At 36.4% G+C, this 18,633-nt stretch overlaps 1 protein-coding gene across 1 annotated transcript in view; it reads right to left on the bottom strand.

Annotated features, from left to right (window-relative positions):
• The window catches only part of GMNC (geminin coiled-coil domain containing), a gene marked incomplete at its 5' end in the record, with an annotated part of 55,802 nt that overhangs the window by 22,974 nt on the left and 14,195 nt on the right, over positions 1 to 18,633 (bottom strand). The window contains one exon of the mRNA XM_044070760.1: positions 3,416 to 3,590. Within this exon, the coding sequence (XP_043926695.1) occupies positions 3,416 to 3,590 (175 nt within the window). The remainder of the gene's footprint in view (positions 1 to 3,415; positions 3,591 to 18,633) is intronic.

An 18,633-nucleotide genomic window follows, 5' to 3' on the forward strand; every position in this document is an offset into this window, starting at 1 on the left:
AAAGTTAATCATCTGAACTTATAGCTTTTATAAAAGTCATTGTAAAAGGAAGGTATTAAATGTTAAATTGTTTATATCTTAAAGGGACAGACCCAGAGATTTTTTTATTTTGATTCTGGTCTTTGTTTACAATTTTAGTCTGGCTTTCTGTGAATGTCCCATCTTTGGTTGTGGGGTTTGGGAAGGAGTGCTTACAGGAAATTTCAATGATCTCAGTCCAATTTCATCTCAAATTTGTACTTACAACAGCTCTCACTGAGCCATTCATTAGTTTCATCTGTATGTTTTATCCTCAGAGAAAAGTAGCCTTTCAGGAATGTTATGACCTCGCATGCTACTACCTTGCAGGAAAGTATATGAGTAATGCAAAGCTAAACCATTAGTAAACAGAGTTTTCTGTTAATTTCATTTCATATTTTATTTTTCACCGGTGTCTGAATGCTTGCTAAGTGCTCTGATGTTATGCATGACTGCTACTTGCTCTGTAGAAAGCACCAGAGTGATGCAAGTTTCAAACAGTAGCAGAAGTAGTCTTCCTTTTTTTCATGTTTTGTTTTTTGATCTCTGAATACTAGCTAATGTTAATAATAATAATAATAAGACTAATGGTTTTCTGACATGCTATAAAAAACACATATGTGTAACCTAAGAAACAGATTCCTTTTAAACAACAAAGTTCAAAACGTACTGTCACAATGGGGGCTGTACAATACAGCCACCTGTGATAGTTATACATACTAATTTTGAGACTTCTTTACTACAGAGTATGGGGAATACAACTGCTAAGATTTAGTATAAATTCATTAAACTGTACTCTTCTGACTATACTTCTCATAATTACGCTGTGCAGAATAAATAAAGGAAACAAAGAGCTGCACAATTAAGATATGTTTTTTGATGAGTTCATAAAAAGCAAACACTGAGAGTCTTGCCTAACCACCCCTACCAGAAACACACACACAAATTTAATAACTTTCTTGTTTCTCAGTGATCAGGGACTGAAAGCTTTGACAGGAACTGAATATTGTTAATTGTGTTCACCAGAGGAAATGAAAACAGGGCTGCATAAAGTAAACTGAAACCAGGAGTAGGGTTGATGATGATGTGGTAAGTGGGTGGTGACAACTGGGAGGTATCAGGACAAGTTTCTTTACTAAAGACTTTAGGTCAGAAGTTTTGACTCTGGGATTGTCCCTTTAAGTCAGACCAGTCCTTATGTATATCTCTATGCTTTGTGCATACACAAAATGTGATTGTTTGGCATTAGAAAGTATGCAAAGAAAACTGAGTAAGAGGACTGTAGAGTGCAAACATCTTTTTATACAGGACAACTTGAACAACTTGAATTAAACTCTTTTAATTACAGGTGGTTAAGGGTATATTTTCCTTAGCTTACAGAACATTCTGTGGTGTATATCTAAGAGTTTTGTTAAATAAGGAACTACTTCAGTCAGTGCCTAACAGTAGGAATTTTTTCAAAATTAATATTTTGCTAGCATTGTTTGTTTTGCATTAAATTTATTGATCTAAACCTGATAACTGCAAAACTTCAGCCAGAGCGGAGTTCATTTCACAGACTATTGATAGACTATGGAATAATTTACCCTTATGAATTAAAGAAAGCAATTTGTTTAACTTAGTTAAGAATTTTTTTAGATAGCAGGATGACTTCCACAGTGTACTCAAAGAGTTTAGAACCTGTGTTCAAATGTGCTCCTATAGGCCTAAAGTCAGTAACTGTAAAGTGTTAGTAAAGGTGTCTAATATTCATTGAAATGAAGAATCACGTTTGCAATGCTGAAAATTAAACTTGCCAAAATCAATCATATCATGAATATCGTCATGCTAACAGTTCTACATTAACAAGATGAATAGCTTTTGACAACAAGTATTATGTATGTTTATACAATTATAGCAAGCTCAGATGCTCATAAGCCAGTACTTATTATACAGCAGGAACTTCTTCTTGTAACATTTGTTAAAGTCTGTTATGTACTTCACAGATAAAGATTCTAGTTGTCTACTGATGTACTATGTTCTTCATCTGTAAATATGTTGTAAGTAATTGCTATGTAAATTGTTAATCGCTATGTAATTCAATGTAACTACGGTCTGTTTATTTTAACTGTGGAGCTTTTCTCCCCAGTCCTCCTCTGAAAATGGACCTACGTCCAGTCGGACACTCCCGGTCAACAAATATAAATAAATAAATAAATGTATGTATCTTACAGTCTTCTCGATTCTAATATGCTTCCATCAGTTGTACCATAGGTTTAACATTAAGCAGTGTTTTCATATAGTGAAGTCACTACAGAACATAGAGACTGCTTTTGGAAATCATTTTAAGGGTTTAAACAAATAAAACAGAAAAGTCTGAAAAGTACATTAAGTAGTTTTGCCAGATGTGCTAAAGTACAGCAATTTGTAACTGACACTTTTCCAAGATTAATACACGTTTGCATAGTAATAATGTCAGAGTTTGCTTTGATAAAATGCTCATGAAATATAAAATTAAAAATAGGTAACTCCACTGTAGGGGAAGTACCCTCCTTACAATACTTGAAAAATCAGGAGGTCATTTTTGTTGCTGCACTCCCCCCTTAAAGTGTATCCATTTATTTTGCAAATACATACTTTTGACTTGTACTTTCGTCAGCCCACATGTATTAGGCATCCTTAGACGTAATAAATAGTGGGAAACTGAACATTCTTCGCACTGCAAACAACATCTGTTCACTCACTGGATGCTTGAAATTTTGAAATGTGACAAATTGTGGATACAAATAATAATGTATGGGGCAAAGGGGTAAACGCCCCTTACCTGTTGTGGAAGTAAAACCCTTAGAAGGAACTCCTTTTGAAATGTGATTTCAACTCCATTTATAGTTTTGATCTCAGATTTCTAAGATTTGTAATTTCAAGTTCAAAAGCATCATACCATATTTACTGCAACTCTGATGGGTACTTCCTTGCAGCCCTACATGCTAACATGGAACTTACAGTGACAGAGTGCATGAAATCACAATTGAAAAGTTAGTTCATTTTGGGACACATTTGAAAGATACTTTTTTTCTGCTGTCTCCATCACTCTCTGTCCCTTTATTTTATTCTTTCTGTTTCTATGCATTCTTCCACCTCTCCCTTTCACTTCACACTTTTTAACTTTCCATACGTATCCAGAAATCAGTATGCTTAATGCAAAACAAACACTACATACAACATATTAATTTTGAAAATAGTAAATTGCAAACATCGATCTGGATCATGTAGAACTCAGTGTTATTAACAAATCAACTCTACTAATCATTTCTGCTTTAGTTTTGCAGGCAAACTCTTTTTCATCTCTGGATTGTGTAAAGTTGCCATACTCACTTCTCAGATCAGTGTACAAATTAAATGTTTCAACAGGACTTACCATATGTCTGTGACTCCTGTTGATTGCCTTTGTTGTCCAGGATATCTGGAGTCCAAAGAGAAACCCACATGTCCTTGGAAACATCACTGCTTGCTTGTGAGGTTGAAATTGGATAAGGGTAGTCATAGCCTTGGCCTCCTGCAAAGTATTGATCTTGGCAAGAAAGAACGGTGTTCTGTAAAGATAAGCAGAGGGAGAAAACAGTTAGAGGAAAATGTACAATGTCCTGCAACAGGGCACTAATACTTATCTGCAACCGACACTGCCTCATATTAGATGTGACTCCCTTTTTTACTAAGGCATGGCAATCCCAAAATCTGATTTTAAAATACAGAAAATGTTAATACTATGCAAGGTGTGCTTTACTGCCAAATGAAGATTTTTTAAATTAGTCTCTTGCACCGTGTGAGCTTAAGGAATGCAAATATGTTCCAAAATTAATTTGATCTTAATTCTTTGTTATTTAAATACATGAATAAAGGCAAAATGGGTGCTCCAAAGGCTGTGAATAATTCTTTTGAATAGAAAGCCTATATTTCCAGTTCAGCTGACCTTTGAAAACTGAGCTAGTTTCACAAAAGCTCTATTGCAACATGTCTAACTTTGAAACACTGCAGTATGTTGGGCAGTACCTTATAGCTTACTACCCCAGTTTCACAGCTTTCATAAAGATCTATCTGACAATACAACTGCTGTGATTTTCTGGTTCTTGTCATCACCAGCCACCCTCATACCTGCTGCTGTTTTCATCCAAATGAAACACATACATGCATATATTAAATCTCTTAATGGCAGATCTAGAAAATAGGGGTTTGATACAAATGTATCTGCCAGAATGTAGATACCTTTGTTTAATCATATCCTTTGCATGTCATTACAATTTATCTGCAAACTTGTCACATCATCAGAAATACCAAATGTCTCATAAACCCTCAAGATTTATGCTAAATTGTAACAACAAAATAAAATCTTACACACTTCACACTTATCCAACTACAGACATAACATATAATACAAGGCAACTAGCCCACCTACAACAATCCTCCAAATCAAAATACTCCAAATGTTCACTTGTTTGAAAAAAATAAAACAAAACAAAACAAAATAAAATAAAATAAAAGGCAGACCACATTTATCCTTTACATTAATGTTAAAACATGCCTTCACCACTGCACACAGAAAGTATATTTTGTAGAATATTAACCATCTGTATAAACTCATGACTCATGGCTTTGAAACTTATCACATAACTCATACCAACACTCTGCAGTATTTTCTCTACATATTTACTAGAATACGACATATATCAGACCCATGTGTTCCGCATATATTCATATACATGCATGTGTTTCTATTCTCAGCTGTCAGCTTGAATATAATCAACTACAGATTAGTGATATTGTTCAACAGAATCACAAACCATCATCGCTACAACAGGCACGATCATGACTCCTGCAGGGATGCAAGTTCTGTTCTCATAATCTTTATGCATTGATGAATTAAGCATTGACAAAATGTAATTAACAACTCCCCACACCTATCATAAGCTGCTCGATCATCTGAATTATACACACACACATAAACACAAACACACATATACAGATATATCTATATCTATCTCCTCTCTCTCTCTCTATATATATATATATATATATATATATATATATATATATATATATATATATATATATATATATATATATGGGTCTACTTATAAATCCCGAAGTTTCAAAACTTTGAATTTCTTATGGTTGAGACCATAAGATTGAAATTTTGAAACTTCAAAATTTAAATTAAAAAAAATAAATAAACACAAAAAATCTTTTTTTAAACCCTCCCTGCACCCCCCACATATCTTCTAATTAAATATGCCAACGCCAAGATCACACTATAATGAGGAAAACAATAAATATAGCATTCCGTGCTGTACGACGATCTCCATTTAAACAGTTTGAAGTTTCAAAACTGCAATTTTATGATCTTGACCATAAAAAATTAGAAGTTTTAAAACTTTGAAATTTAGAAGTAGGCCCATATATATATATATATATATATATATATATATATATATATATATATATATATATATATATATATATAATACACATATATACATACACATAAAAACATGCATATAAATATATATATATATATATATATATATATATATATATATATATATATACACACACACACACACACACACACACACACACACAAGCACACATTTTCCTAAGCTATGCCCAGCTATTTGGAAATGGCCATCTGCAGAAGTGAGATAGCAAGAGGCACTTCAAATATTTAGAAACAAACTAAAAGAACAACTGTTCAAAGACTTCAAATGTTCTTGCTTCTGTGGCAGTGGCCATTCCTTGTAACTTATACTGTAGTCATAACTTTCTTGTAAATACATACTTTTAACAAAGTCCACTAGTTGAACAGTTGAATGTCTACTTTAATTTACTTTTCAGTATACAATAATGTTGCTTGCATTTATAATTCTAACATATAAAAGTATTGTCTTTAGTTTAATATGCACAGCTATGTGTATTCCTGACCTCTTAACAATACTTTTCAGACATTTTTCTTACACACGCCTTCTCTCCAGTCTTACATGTTGCTAAAGCCAATGCATTTTTTCATAGTCTATGTCCCTACTGTTTGTGTATATAGATATATATATATACATATATATATATATATATATATATATATATATATATATAGATAGATAGATATAGATAGATATATGGGTTTACTTTAGATAAAGTACACAAAATAGCACTGACCCAGCTTTTAAAATGACGAAAGCACTGAGAATCCACTTAAACAAACACTGATGTCACTGACAAAAAACTACAGGTAAGTAACCACTTATCCAGCATGGTGAACTTTGCTCCTTTCCCGACTACATTCCAATCTTGGAGTTGGTATATTTAGTTGGGGGGTGCATGAGAGGGGGGTGCAGTATATACATATACATATATATATATATATATATATATATATTTATATATATATATATATATATATATATATATATATATATATATACACACACACACACACACACACACACACACACACACACACACACACACACACACACACACACACACAAGTCTACAGTATCGCTCTCTGTGGCTGTTGAGGATACTGTAGCTTCCTCTCCTTACCTTTAGAAACCTAGCTCTGAATGGCTCCCTTACACGACTAGCTTGTCCTGGCTCCCATCACTCATGCATGTAACCTGTTGTAACTTACCTCATGTGTTTTCTATTTGCAGTCCAAGATCTCACACCCCATTACATCTTATCCTGACATTCATTCCCATAAACTCTCCCACTGGAGTCTTCATTTCTTAGAGCTCGCATTGTGTTGTCTTGCATTTGGTACCCCACTGATGCAAATATTTTCATTTTTACTTTTTTTCAGACAACCTCTTAGCAGTACTTTCCAGACTTTTTCTTCACCTTCTCTCAAGTCTTACATGTTGCTGAAATGAATGCCTTTTTCATAGCCGGTGTCCCTACTTTTTAATAATTACTTAGTCTGTTATTGTTATGCTTCATTTCACACATCCTTTATTTAACATAAAAAGTCTTTACTCACTGTTACCCTGTGGCTCCCATGTGATATCCTCTGCATGTGCATGAGCTAATCCACTCATGCTGCTTCTGTTCGCTGCCCACATTCTCAGCGACCTCTCCAGGTCACGTCCTTTATATTTCACTTAACCCCACCCCTACTTCACATTTCACCACCACACATATTTATAGATTTCCTATATTCGGGTTATATCCCTTCACAGATTTCTCTTTTAAACATCAAAGTCTTCTAAAGATTAAACTTGCCTAATAGTCTTCGAAACATCATCTTTCTTCTTTTATGCCAATCAACACTGGAAACTATGACACACATCATTGTTACTAGGATATAACTTTAATATTCTTTATTGTTACATTATTTGTTGCAATTCTTAATCTCACCAGACCAATTCTGCACATTCAGATAACTTTAATTCTCTATTCCCTCTCCTCCCAATCTGATATCTCCAATATCTTATTTAAATCTTCTGTATAATGATGAAGTTATTACCTTATATCTCTATGACTTTTTAACTTATTTTTCCTTCCTTCTCTGTCACATACTAATTGCCTATCATTTGAACCACAATTAATCTAAACAAATTACAATTATTATGTAACTGTGTCTCTGTGGTGGGCATTTTTACTTAAAATACATCCCTGTACTTATTTTCTTCAAAACTTTCACACGCTCACATTTTCTATCCATAAAGTCTAGGTCTGCCATACTAGTTATGCTTCTTCTTATCTTATTTAGTAAAAGGACTGAGTCAAATACTGGTCCCACTATCCCCCAACTACCACCAATCCAAATGTATACCTCATGCACAAAAATCTTAGAGTAACATAGATGAGTATTTTTAGCAATAATAACAAATGGCCAAGCCTGGAACTCTAGTTAAATCAACATCAATCCAATGTTCTAACTATTATAGAATCCTGGCTTAAAGAAACATCTTGGATTTCACCTTCCATTACTAACTCCTACTACATATACAAAGACAACAAACCTGGAGGTCATAATGGCAGTAGTACCTTTACATTAGTTAACAAATCTTAACAATTTCCTTCCTATTCGTCTTGACGAGAATAGTTCTAAAAATGATAAAGCTCCAAAGTGGACACAACTAGACCTCCTACTTAGAGGCCACAGAAAACACTACTGGCCACTGTGTATATTCACCCGCCATGTTCTCTCTCCATTATACAAGACGCCCTTCCTCTAATTTTTACTAAAGTTACACATCAAAGGATAATTACTGTTGGTGACTTTACTCTTAGTTGGCAATGGAAAAACAAATCAATTCTTAATCATTTCTTCTTTTTCTCTCATAATCTTACCCTACTCATCTGAAGTGGCAGAAGAATCAACCATATTTCATCATTTTTTTCATCACAGACATCTTATACATACTTCACAATTTACGTCTGTCCTCTAAACTAAGTTATCATAACCTGTTGATATCCTATTCAATCTTCAAAGCTCTTAAATCACCATCTTATGTCCCAGATTCAACAGTAGATTATGCAAACAAGAATTAGAATAACTCATCTAGTCTCCCATATTCATCTGTAGTGATCCGATATCAACTTTATTCCTGTTTTACAACATTCTCAACCCCATTAAGACAGGGCACTTCTATTAAGAAAGATAAGTCATAAGCATGACAAAGAACCCTTGGTAACATATAAACTTTGCCAGCTCTTAAAATTTACAGACCATGCATGGATAAACTGGATTAAGCATCCTCATGATAATTCAGCTCAGGCCCAATATAGCTCAATGAAAACTAATACTAGTACTAAAACTAATGCAGACAAGGTTTCATACTTCATACAAATCCAGTTGTTTCACCTCAGTCAAACAAAACTCTTCTAGAAATCTGTTAAACAATTATCACCAGACAAGAACTTTCCTACATACAAGACACACACACAGACACACGCACACACACACACACACACACACACACACACACACACACACACACACACACACACACACACACACACACACACACACACACACACACACACACACACACACACACATACTCACACACACACACACACCCTAAAGTTCTATCAGATATCAGGGATTTTCTCTGCCCCCCCAAAAAAAAAAAAATACTTTGACACATTTTCTAGTTCCCATTCTGGTATGTCCATTACCCTACTCCATAACCTTATTGAAAATCCACCATTCTTCTTTAAAACTGTCTCATTCAAACATGTTTGGCACCATCTTGAAAAAAATGACTACCAATACAAACTTTATTTTCACACTCTCTACCTTAAAATCCCACATCTCAGTTTCTTAGCTGCTTGCAAACCAATTACTCACACCTTAAATCTTTCACTTGCTACCAATACAGCACCTCACAACTTCAAACATTGTTTTATAATCCCACAACATCAAGTTAATAATATTTTCAAAGCCAGTGGCTTCCATCTAGCCTCTAATACATGCCCAATGAAAAAAAAAATAGTGGAAAAGCTTTTGCATCAACCAGCTTTTGAGTACATTCAGACATACACCATTTTCTCCTATTAACAGCATGGATTTAAACCAAGTATAGTATCATCACTGACATTTAAAAACTCCACCATAGAACAGGGATTACATACCGGCAAATATTATTATTATTTACTTTTATTATTTATTTTAATTTATCATTTGTTTACCAGGAAACTTCAACTGGGACAGAGCCCATTTTCAACACAAGCCCGAGGAGATAAGATCCATAGGGAAGTTACATATAGGAAATTAGATATAAGTACATGCAATTATACAAGATGAAACATACAAATGTTCACAATCAAATTATAATACATACAATTAATGTTAACTACTACTACTACTAAACTTGTGAAGTTTTTGAGACAATCTCCCTGCATTGGTTAAATCCTATTTTATAGGAAAGCATTCACAGTTGCTTCTGGGTAATCCATTTTTACCACAGGCATGCTCATAATGGGGGTTCAGCAGAGTTCTCTTCTTGGACATTGTATTTTTCCCTCATCAACAAAAAACTTCCTACTGATCTTCAACAATTTGAAATAATATTTTATGCCAATAATATTATTCTTATTAACTGTAGTGAAAACCAACTAACCCTTCAAAAACATCTACGAGGTGACTTTCAACTTTTTGTTGATTACAACAATCCTTCCATTAACAGTAACAAGACTAATATCACGTTGCTAGGTACACAAAAGTGTTCCATTATGTACCTCCTCTCATGACCTAGTGAAACTCCTACTCTTTCAGTAGATAAGCAAGGATATGTCATCATTATAACAGAGCAGACGTATCCTTTTCTTGCCATTTCCAAATGTCATTGTATTTTTCCTTATTATGGTAAGACAAGGTTACTAGTGGTATTCAGTATTATGACTCTCTTACAGTACTCCTGAGTCACTTTATGGGACACATGCACACACCATGCCTAAATGGATACCAAATGAGTGTTAAACTACTGTTATTTCATCTAGTCTTGGTATTACATACATTTTTAAATGAACTTCTGTTTCATAACTCTCAACCTCTAAACATTAGAGACACTATAAATCATACATTCAGGCAATAAAAGTCATAACAGAAGTTCCAAAAGACTATAATTTTCTTATTTTTTCTAAACAGAAGCCCCCTAGATACGACACTATACATACTTAGTAATGAACATTTGTATAAACATGGTTCAGTTTTTAAAGGTGGATGTATCTTTAACAAATCTAAGTTTACATAGTGTGTACATTTAGAGGATTAAGGCTCTGACTTGTTAAAGAGATGCTTCCTGTACTCAACAGTACATGATTTGGTGCCTTCTGCTACTGTGTGACTCTGAGCAAGTCACCTTACCAGAAAGTGTTATTAGGTTACCCCTAAAAAAAAGTACTTGTATCCATTGAGTTTAGCCTGTTATAAATTAATAAAAAAGACTAGATATGAGGGATAGTATAGTCTTTTTTATAAATCATAGTTGTTGAAAGGTGTGGGTTATTTATTACGCTTGTTTTATTGGAAGAAAGTTACTGGCTGATATGTATGTGTATCATGCTGTGTATTTTAATGCTATTAACATTCCAATGTAATGATATTGTTAACTTTGCATAGTCTATGGCCTTGGAGATGTTGCTGCATATGTGTGAGTGTATCTGCACATATGTGAGTGTATGCTAAATATAACACTATGATATGTAGATCTAATTACTGTGCATGTGTTTCTGTTTGTATGTGTCTGTGTGTGTGCCCATGTGTGCACTGACATTTGTAGTACAGTGCAGCTTATATGCATGGACAAGGTTTCACTTATACAATACATACTTCGACATCTATTTCACTTTTTCAAGTTTGGCACTCTGTTTTACACATGCAGTACGGTAGTACAAATGGGAAGGCATTTGAACCATTAGCAAATATTTGGCAGATATTTACAAATAAAAGCAATACTTTTGCACATCAGTGTGATGATGACACATTGGCCAGCATTCTAACATGCATCAGTGTGGTATGCCATAGCCATTCAAAGACTGTTGTAGTGCTATAGACAGAAAATTGAAATCAAAATCTAAATCAACCATAACTGAAGTACTGAATATTGTAAAAGAGGCAAAAGAACTGGAACTGGGATATTTACAAAAGGAAAGAGCAAATTACTCAGAAATACATGGAATCTGTGGAAACAATACACAGAATAAATGTTCAGTGGGATTGAAAATTAAGGAAGGCAGAACGTGAGCAATTGACGTAATGTTAGAGTGAATGATATTTGTTACAAAACAAAACGTGTATGTATAATGCAGATCGTTAATAAAAATGTCTACAATGTTTTTTTTCTATAATTGTGTGTAAACAACACATTGTTAATATTGTCTGAATTTAATAAAGGTGTTTAAACAAGAAATACTGAGAAGGAAGTGTTTTTATTTTCAAGCTCATAACATCAGATTCCATACAACAACACTGCAATTCAAAAGAGCTATTATGTAGTCTTTGAATCAGAAGATTCAACAGGTACATGTAACTTTTTCAGTGGTGAACTTTTTTCAATTACTTGTGCTGTGTTACATATTTTGAAAATGGAAATTGATGGCATTAAACAAAATACAACAGCTAAGGCTTCCTAGTAGCTCCCACTTGTTCATCTGTTGTGACAGTTCACAAGCCACAAAGTAGTAAATCAATGTGAAGTCAAGCCTTGTGTTCACTCCAGAGGGGAAAACAACTTCACAACTCTATGATTTAAAGAAACATCTACCAGAAGTAAAGTTACATACATGCAGACTAACAGGTTTTTTCCTTCCCCAGAAAGAAATTAGATAGGATGGATAACAGATTGTTTCGATCAAGCAAAAAAGTAATGTAACATCAGTCTAGGAAGGAAAGGATGATGTTTCAAATAGAGAGTACATATTTTGACATTTACTCTCTCCCGGGGTAATAAGAGAAAGAAACAAATGTTAGTTGGTCCCACTGGAGTTCCTTCAGTGGACAAGGACTACAGATATGAACCTCAAGGAATGGGAGGACTGAGGCTTTCTAACTGATGGAGATGCTACTGGTCAAACATCAGAATTAGTTCCTTCCATTTATGCAGATTGATAAAGGTTATATATTCTGTCTATACCTGATATTTTTCCAGATGAATAAATGCACAGCTGTGATTATTGCCGAACATGTCTATGATGTCATCTTTCCGGTAAAATAAAGAAAATCAAGGGTTCTCCGTCCGCCATCGTCAGTCAACATGACGGAGAGAGGTAGAGTACAGAAATCCCCTATAGAAACTGGAGCAGTTTGTCACATTTTGCAACTATCAAAAGGAAGGTAAAAGGATTCAGTAGTCTCAGCATATTTTCTTTACCTCACAGGGATTTTCCTTCCCCAAAAGAAGAATAAACAGATAGACAGAGCGATAGATACATACATACATACACACAAATAAAAATAAATGAATTAATGAATGAACAAAAACAGGATGCACTGGTTTAGCAGATGTTTTTATTAATGCTTCCAAAATCTGATTATCAGTTTTGGTAGGTATTAACATAGAGAGACCCATTTTTATGAATTCATTCATTCATTAATTTATCCACTATTAATTCAATTCATTATTAAACAGTCACTTAGAATGTTAAATTATGGGAAAGCCATTACTAGCCTAAAATATTTGCCAAGTGGAATACTACTATCATTTATAGATGCAATATTAGTGTTGCACAATTACTTACAAAGCAAGTTTACAGGGGTGCTAGCATAAGAGAATGACTTTCCTGTGCTCACTGCTTGAGATTTCTAAAATAACATGACTTGTCATACAAAAAAAAAAGAAACTGCTCAAGACCACTTCTTGCTGATTTGGAAATGCTCTCTTTTCTCCAGCGTTGTGCGATTGTGCACCCAGAATGCATAAGGTTTGGGACAAGCAAAGCCCTCAACACAGACAGGTATGCAGGGGGTATATCTGCCTGTGTAAACACTTTTTTATATTCATACATTTATTTTAATGTTACCTGTATGTTTCATGCTCACATGATTCTGCTTTGGCACTTTTGTTATGATTGCAGAAGTAAAAACAACAGTATTCTTCCAACTAATTCACAGAATGAGTATGCTACCAGTGTGGTGCGGACAGGTAAAGCTCTGAACGACAGCCACATGACGCAGCTCTGACTAGCATTTCAGGCACAAGATGTTCTGGCTGGGAAGGATGCCATCTTACCCTTCCTGGGTGTGGATGGATTTAGGCATCACAGTCTATTACACAGCCTGATACACAGCAGAAACTGGGTGTACAACTGTATAGAAAAGGGCTGCATATGCATTCTATTAAGTGTATAAGGTACATGCATGGGAGATTTGCAAGAGTTTTGAATTCCCTGTGTGTTAAGTTTTGCTTTGAAAGTTAAAGGGGTAAAGGCAACTACATCAATTGGTCAAGTTTTGTGGGATTCATACCTCTCAACCTTAGTGCAAGAAATGTGGACAAAACCTAAAATAATAGGTTCATAGACAGGTACTAGGCTATCAGCCCAAGGGCCTAAGTAAGCCTAGCCAACAAAGTTCCCTGGCTTACGCCAACCCAAGAAAGTTAATTTCCTGTGCCCCTGTCGAGCAGAACCACAGAAGTGATCCCAGGGTGTATTTCCTATTTCCCATTCACTCATCAAGATTTTTCTTGGAGTGTTAATGAGGAACTTTGCTTGACATAGATGGCTAGCCTGTTCCAGAGTATGGGAAGTTTCTGGGACAGGAATCTATGCCTCGAGTAAGTCCTGTTTATTGTGGTGACAAGGTTTAGGTCCCTAGAGCGTGTAGCTCGGAGGGATTGGGATATCTTTAGGTGTAGCATGTCCAACAGCTCTGGGTTTGACATAGCTTTATATGTTAGGCAGAGATCACCTCGGAGTAGGCAATATGCTACAGAGTAAAGCTGGAGTTTTTTCAGCCGATCAGTGTAGGGCATCTTTTTGAGGCCAGTAATTCTCTTTGTGAGGTACGTCTGTGGCCTTTCCAGCTGCTGCAGATGTCTTGTGAGGACATTCCAAAGGGGCATTGTACTCTATAATGGGTCTAATGAGTGTTGAGTAGAGGTGAACAATGACCTCTTTTTTCCTGGATGAGAACCATTTTGTGATGAGGTGTGCCATGTAGAAGGATTTCCTGACTACTGTGGCAATGTGATTATCAAAGGAGAGACTACTGTCCACCTGGGTTTCAAGGTCTCTTATCACACATTTGGTGTTAAGAAAACTGCTGCCTATGTGGTAGTTCATGGGTACAGAGTTTTTACCAAAGGGGATAACAATGCACTTTATGGCATTGAGCTTGAGGCCATGGCTCTGACAGCAGGCATCGGTCTCAGTGAGGTCCCTCTGTAGGATGTCCACATCATTTGGGGACTCAACTATAGCTCCTAGTTTGCAGTCATCTGTGAACTTCATTATCCAGAGGACTTCTGTGTTAGCCTGTACTTCAGAGAAGTAGATACCAAACAGGAGAGGTCCCAGGACTGAACCCTGTGGTACTCCACTTGTCAATGGTTTGAAGTCAGATTTGGAGTCTGCAACTTTTACAGTGTGGGTTCTGTCAGTGAGCCAGTTGGCAACCCATCTTGTGACATGGGGATTTATACCTAGTTTAGTGAGTTTAGCTATAATTCCAGAATGGGGGATGGTGTCGAAAGCCTTGGTGAGGTCAAGATAGGCTGTGTGAACCACCTTACCCTCGTCTACGGCTTTGGTGACTGCCACAAAGAAGTCTACCAGGTTCAGGAGGCAAGATCTACCTTTCACAAACCCGAACTGGGTGGGGTCCAGAGTTTGGAGGTTACCAATGTCTTGGTTTATGAATTCCATGATGATACGTTCCATGGCCTTGCAGACCAGGCTCGTCAGGCTAATAGGGCAATAGTTCCCAGGATCAGTGGTGGCTCCCCCTTTGTGGAGTGGGATAACTGTTGCTGTGTGCCATTCAGTGGGCACAAAGCCTGATGTGAAGCTGTGATTGAACATGGTGCTTAGGTGGGGAGTCAGTTCGTTATGACGTTCGTGTAAAACGCAGCCTGGGATGTTGTCCGATCTCATGGATGCTGTGTTTTTGGATTTAGAGAGTGCTGCTTTTACCTGTGAAGTTGTTATTACAGGGACTCTGCATTCTTCCTGTATAGATATGGGCCCTTTAGGGGGTGAAAGGGGGGTAAAGTTAGCACTGAACCTGTCTGCCAGGATGTTGGCAATATCAGTTGGTTCTGTCATTTTTGTGCCATTGTGCTGTAACTCAGAGCAGATCTGGGTGTTGCCATTGAGATTCTTGACATAGCTATACAATGCTTTGTGGTTGTCCTTAGAATCAGTGGCAATCTTGTTTTCATAGCTAGCTTTGGAGGATCTTATAAGGGATCTCAGCTTCTTGCTTAGTATGACCAGGGAGCTCCTCCACTCATGGGATTTTACTCTCTTTTGCAACAATTTCTTCCTTCTGTTGTAGAGTTTGTTTATGGCAGGGGACCACCAGATTGGCTTCATTTTTTTGAAGGATAGTGTCTTGGTTCTGTTTGGGATAGCACGATCCATGCACTTGTGTAAGTGCTTATAGAGTGCATTTGTGTAGGATTCAATAGTCGTAACTGTATTGTCCATCTGCATGGGTGTCATGAAGTTCACCACTTCTGTCTTAAGAAGCATGAAATTGGCTTTGGAGAAATTTTTTACAGTGGTTTCCTTAATGGGGGGTGGGGGTGGGATGTGGATATCTAGGGTGATTAGCTTATGGTCAGATCTGACCAATGAGGAGTTGACTTCAAGTGTGGAACACTGGTCACTCATGATGATAATGACTAGGTCTAGGATATTGTTGCCCCTAGTAGCGGTGTGGATAAGTTGATCCAGTGCATTGGAATTTATGAATTCCAGAAAGCGCTGAGTGAAGGAGTTGCTACATAAATAGTTTTCCCAATTAATGGTGGGGTAGTTGAAATTGCCCAATATTAGGGTATTTGGTTGAACCCTAATATTTTTCAGTATATCAAGAAAAGAGGAGTGGGAATCCTGGGGCACTGTAGGGGATCTGTAGCAAGCTACAATTTGGATTGCACTTTTGCCCAGAGTTAGTTGCACTTGGATAACCTCGGCTGCATTATGCTGAGCAACTAGCCTGGAGGTGTGGATATCCTTAATGAATATGGATATACCTCTGCCTTTGGTATTCCAGTCCAGGTTAGATGGCCGAAAAGTGTGGTATGAGTTATAGCCTGGTAATGCAGGGGTGCTCTCTGGAGCCTTGATCTAGGTCTCAGTCACTGCACAGACATCGATGTTCTCCATTTTAAGGAGTGCCTCAAGTGAGTGCATTTTGAGATTTAGACTTCTAGCATTGAGTAGCATTACCCTCAGTTTTTGCTTGCCTGCTCCTGTTATGGTGGTGAATTTGTCATTTGAACCTTGCCTAAAAAAGGCACTATTGGGATGCAGGGACAAATGCCCAAAAATAGGCTGGGATTTTAAATATTGCTTTTTTTAACCTTAGAAAGTTGATAGAATAATGTGTTGTGCTGTCATGCATTTTCTGAAAGATATAAAGTTTAAAACTTAAATCTGTGTCATTATTAAGTGACTTCAATCCTCAGTGATTTGCCAACAAACCACAAATTTTATGAGAAACAGACCAAAAATATGAAGCAAAAATCTGGATATTCTGAAAAAATCTGGACAGTTTAGAGGTATGGTGGGATACCCTCCTTGTTTGATTATGCTTTGAGGAGTAATGGGGTTGGGGCAACAGCAGCATGCACAATATTGTAGTCTGACATTGAAGCATACCCCATTCATTCAATGCTGCTTCGTGGGATGACACATTTGAGCAGTGAAGAAAAAAGCCCTGCTGTCTTCCTGACTCAGCCCTGCTAATCATACTCAGCAAGCAACAGGAGGAAGGTCATAAAAAAGGTCTAAAAAAGAATGAATATGTGGTTTTCAGCAGGAGAATTAGATAACATCAGAGAGGGAAGACGTGATGACAGAAGGTTATCACCTATGTGAGTTACAGACAACTTCAAAAAGTAGTCATGTTTACTTACACATTTTTCTAAAATCTAAAGTAATGGTATGCAGGCTGATTGTAGTGCCAGCTAGCTCAGAGCCACCAAAAGCTCTTTCCTACTAGAAAATTAACATCCATTTTTCAAAACAGATAATAAAAATCCTGTGGCAGACAGGACTGACAGCGGATCAGTACTAATACTAGCTTTTGTTATATCGACTGCTTTGCCTTTGTTGTATTCCTGTGAGGGGGTCAGCAAACAAAAGTGGCAGAAGTCAAAACAGCTTTTCCCTCTGCTGTCTATGACTGTAGTCATAGACAGCTTTTTCTGCCTGCTGTCTATGACTGTAGTCTCCCCCCTTATTGACTTTTTATGACTAAACATTCCTTCATGACAAGAATTTCAATAAAATATAAGTATCTAAGTGGCAATGACTAAAAATGGAGCAGTTCCATTTACACAAATGATTAGTATATTCATTCCAATGATTAAGCTTTCTAGTTCACAATGAAGGTGACCTACTATTCTTAATGCAAGGTTAGAAACTTGAGGATTTACCCACTAAGCACAAGTCTATTTACAAGGAAGACCTAGGAGCACTGCCTGGTTAAGTGATGCTCTCAGATTCAATCAGTAAAAAAAGGAGTCTGAGAAAGTCAAAGTCTGAAGTACATCTGCTTGTTGCAGACTGTACATCTAGTTGTGCTACTCACAATCTCCCCACTTTTTCATTTTTTTATACGTTTCCTTTTGTTTTACTATGGCTGGCAAACACCATTCCCATCAGCTCTACACTTTTTATATTCACATTATCATCTGTGCCCTTCTGCTGTTTATCTTTCCAAAAGGTGTTCTTCCACTAATAGTTTAACAGCCTGTGGGGATATAAGGCTGAGGAGCCAGCACACTTGGTTAGAAGCTGATGGGACAATTTGCATAGCTGAATGTAAATGGACTCTCTCCCTTCCTCTCTGTCTCTCTCTCTCGCTCTCTCTCTCTTTCTCACACACATACACACACAAAGATGCACACAGATGAGCACACAGACATGCACAGATGTGCACAGAGACGCATGCATATGCACAAA

The sequence above is a fragment of the Protopterus annectens genome, chromosome 4.part1, assembly GCF_019279795.1.
Source record: "Protopterus annectens isolate FY-2018-M chromosome 4.part1, PAN1.0, whole genome shotgun sequence".
NCBI classification, from domain to species: Eukaryota; Metazoa; Chordata; order Ceratodontiformes; family Protopteridae; genus Protopterus; species Protopterus annectens.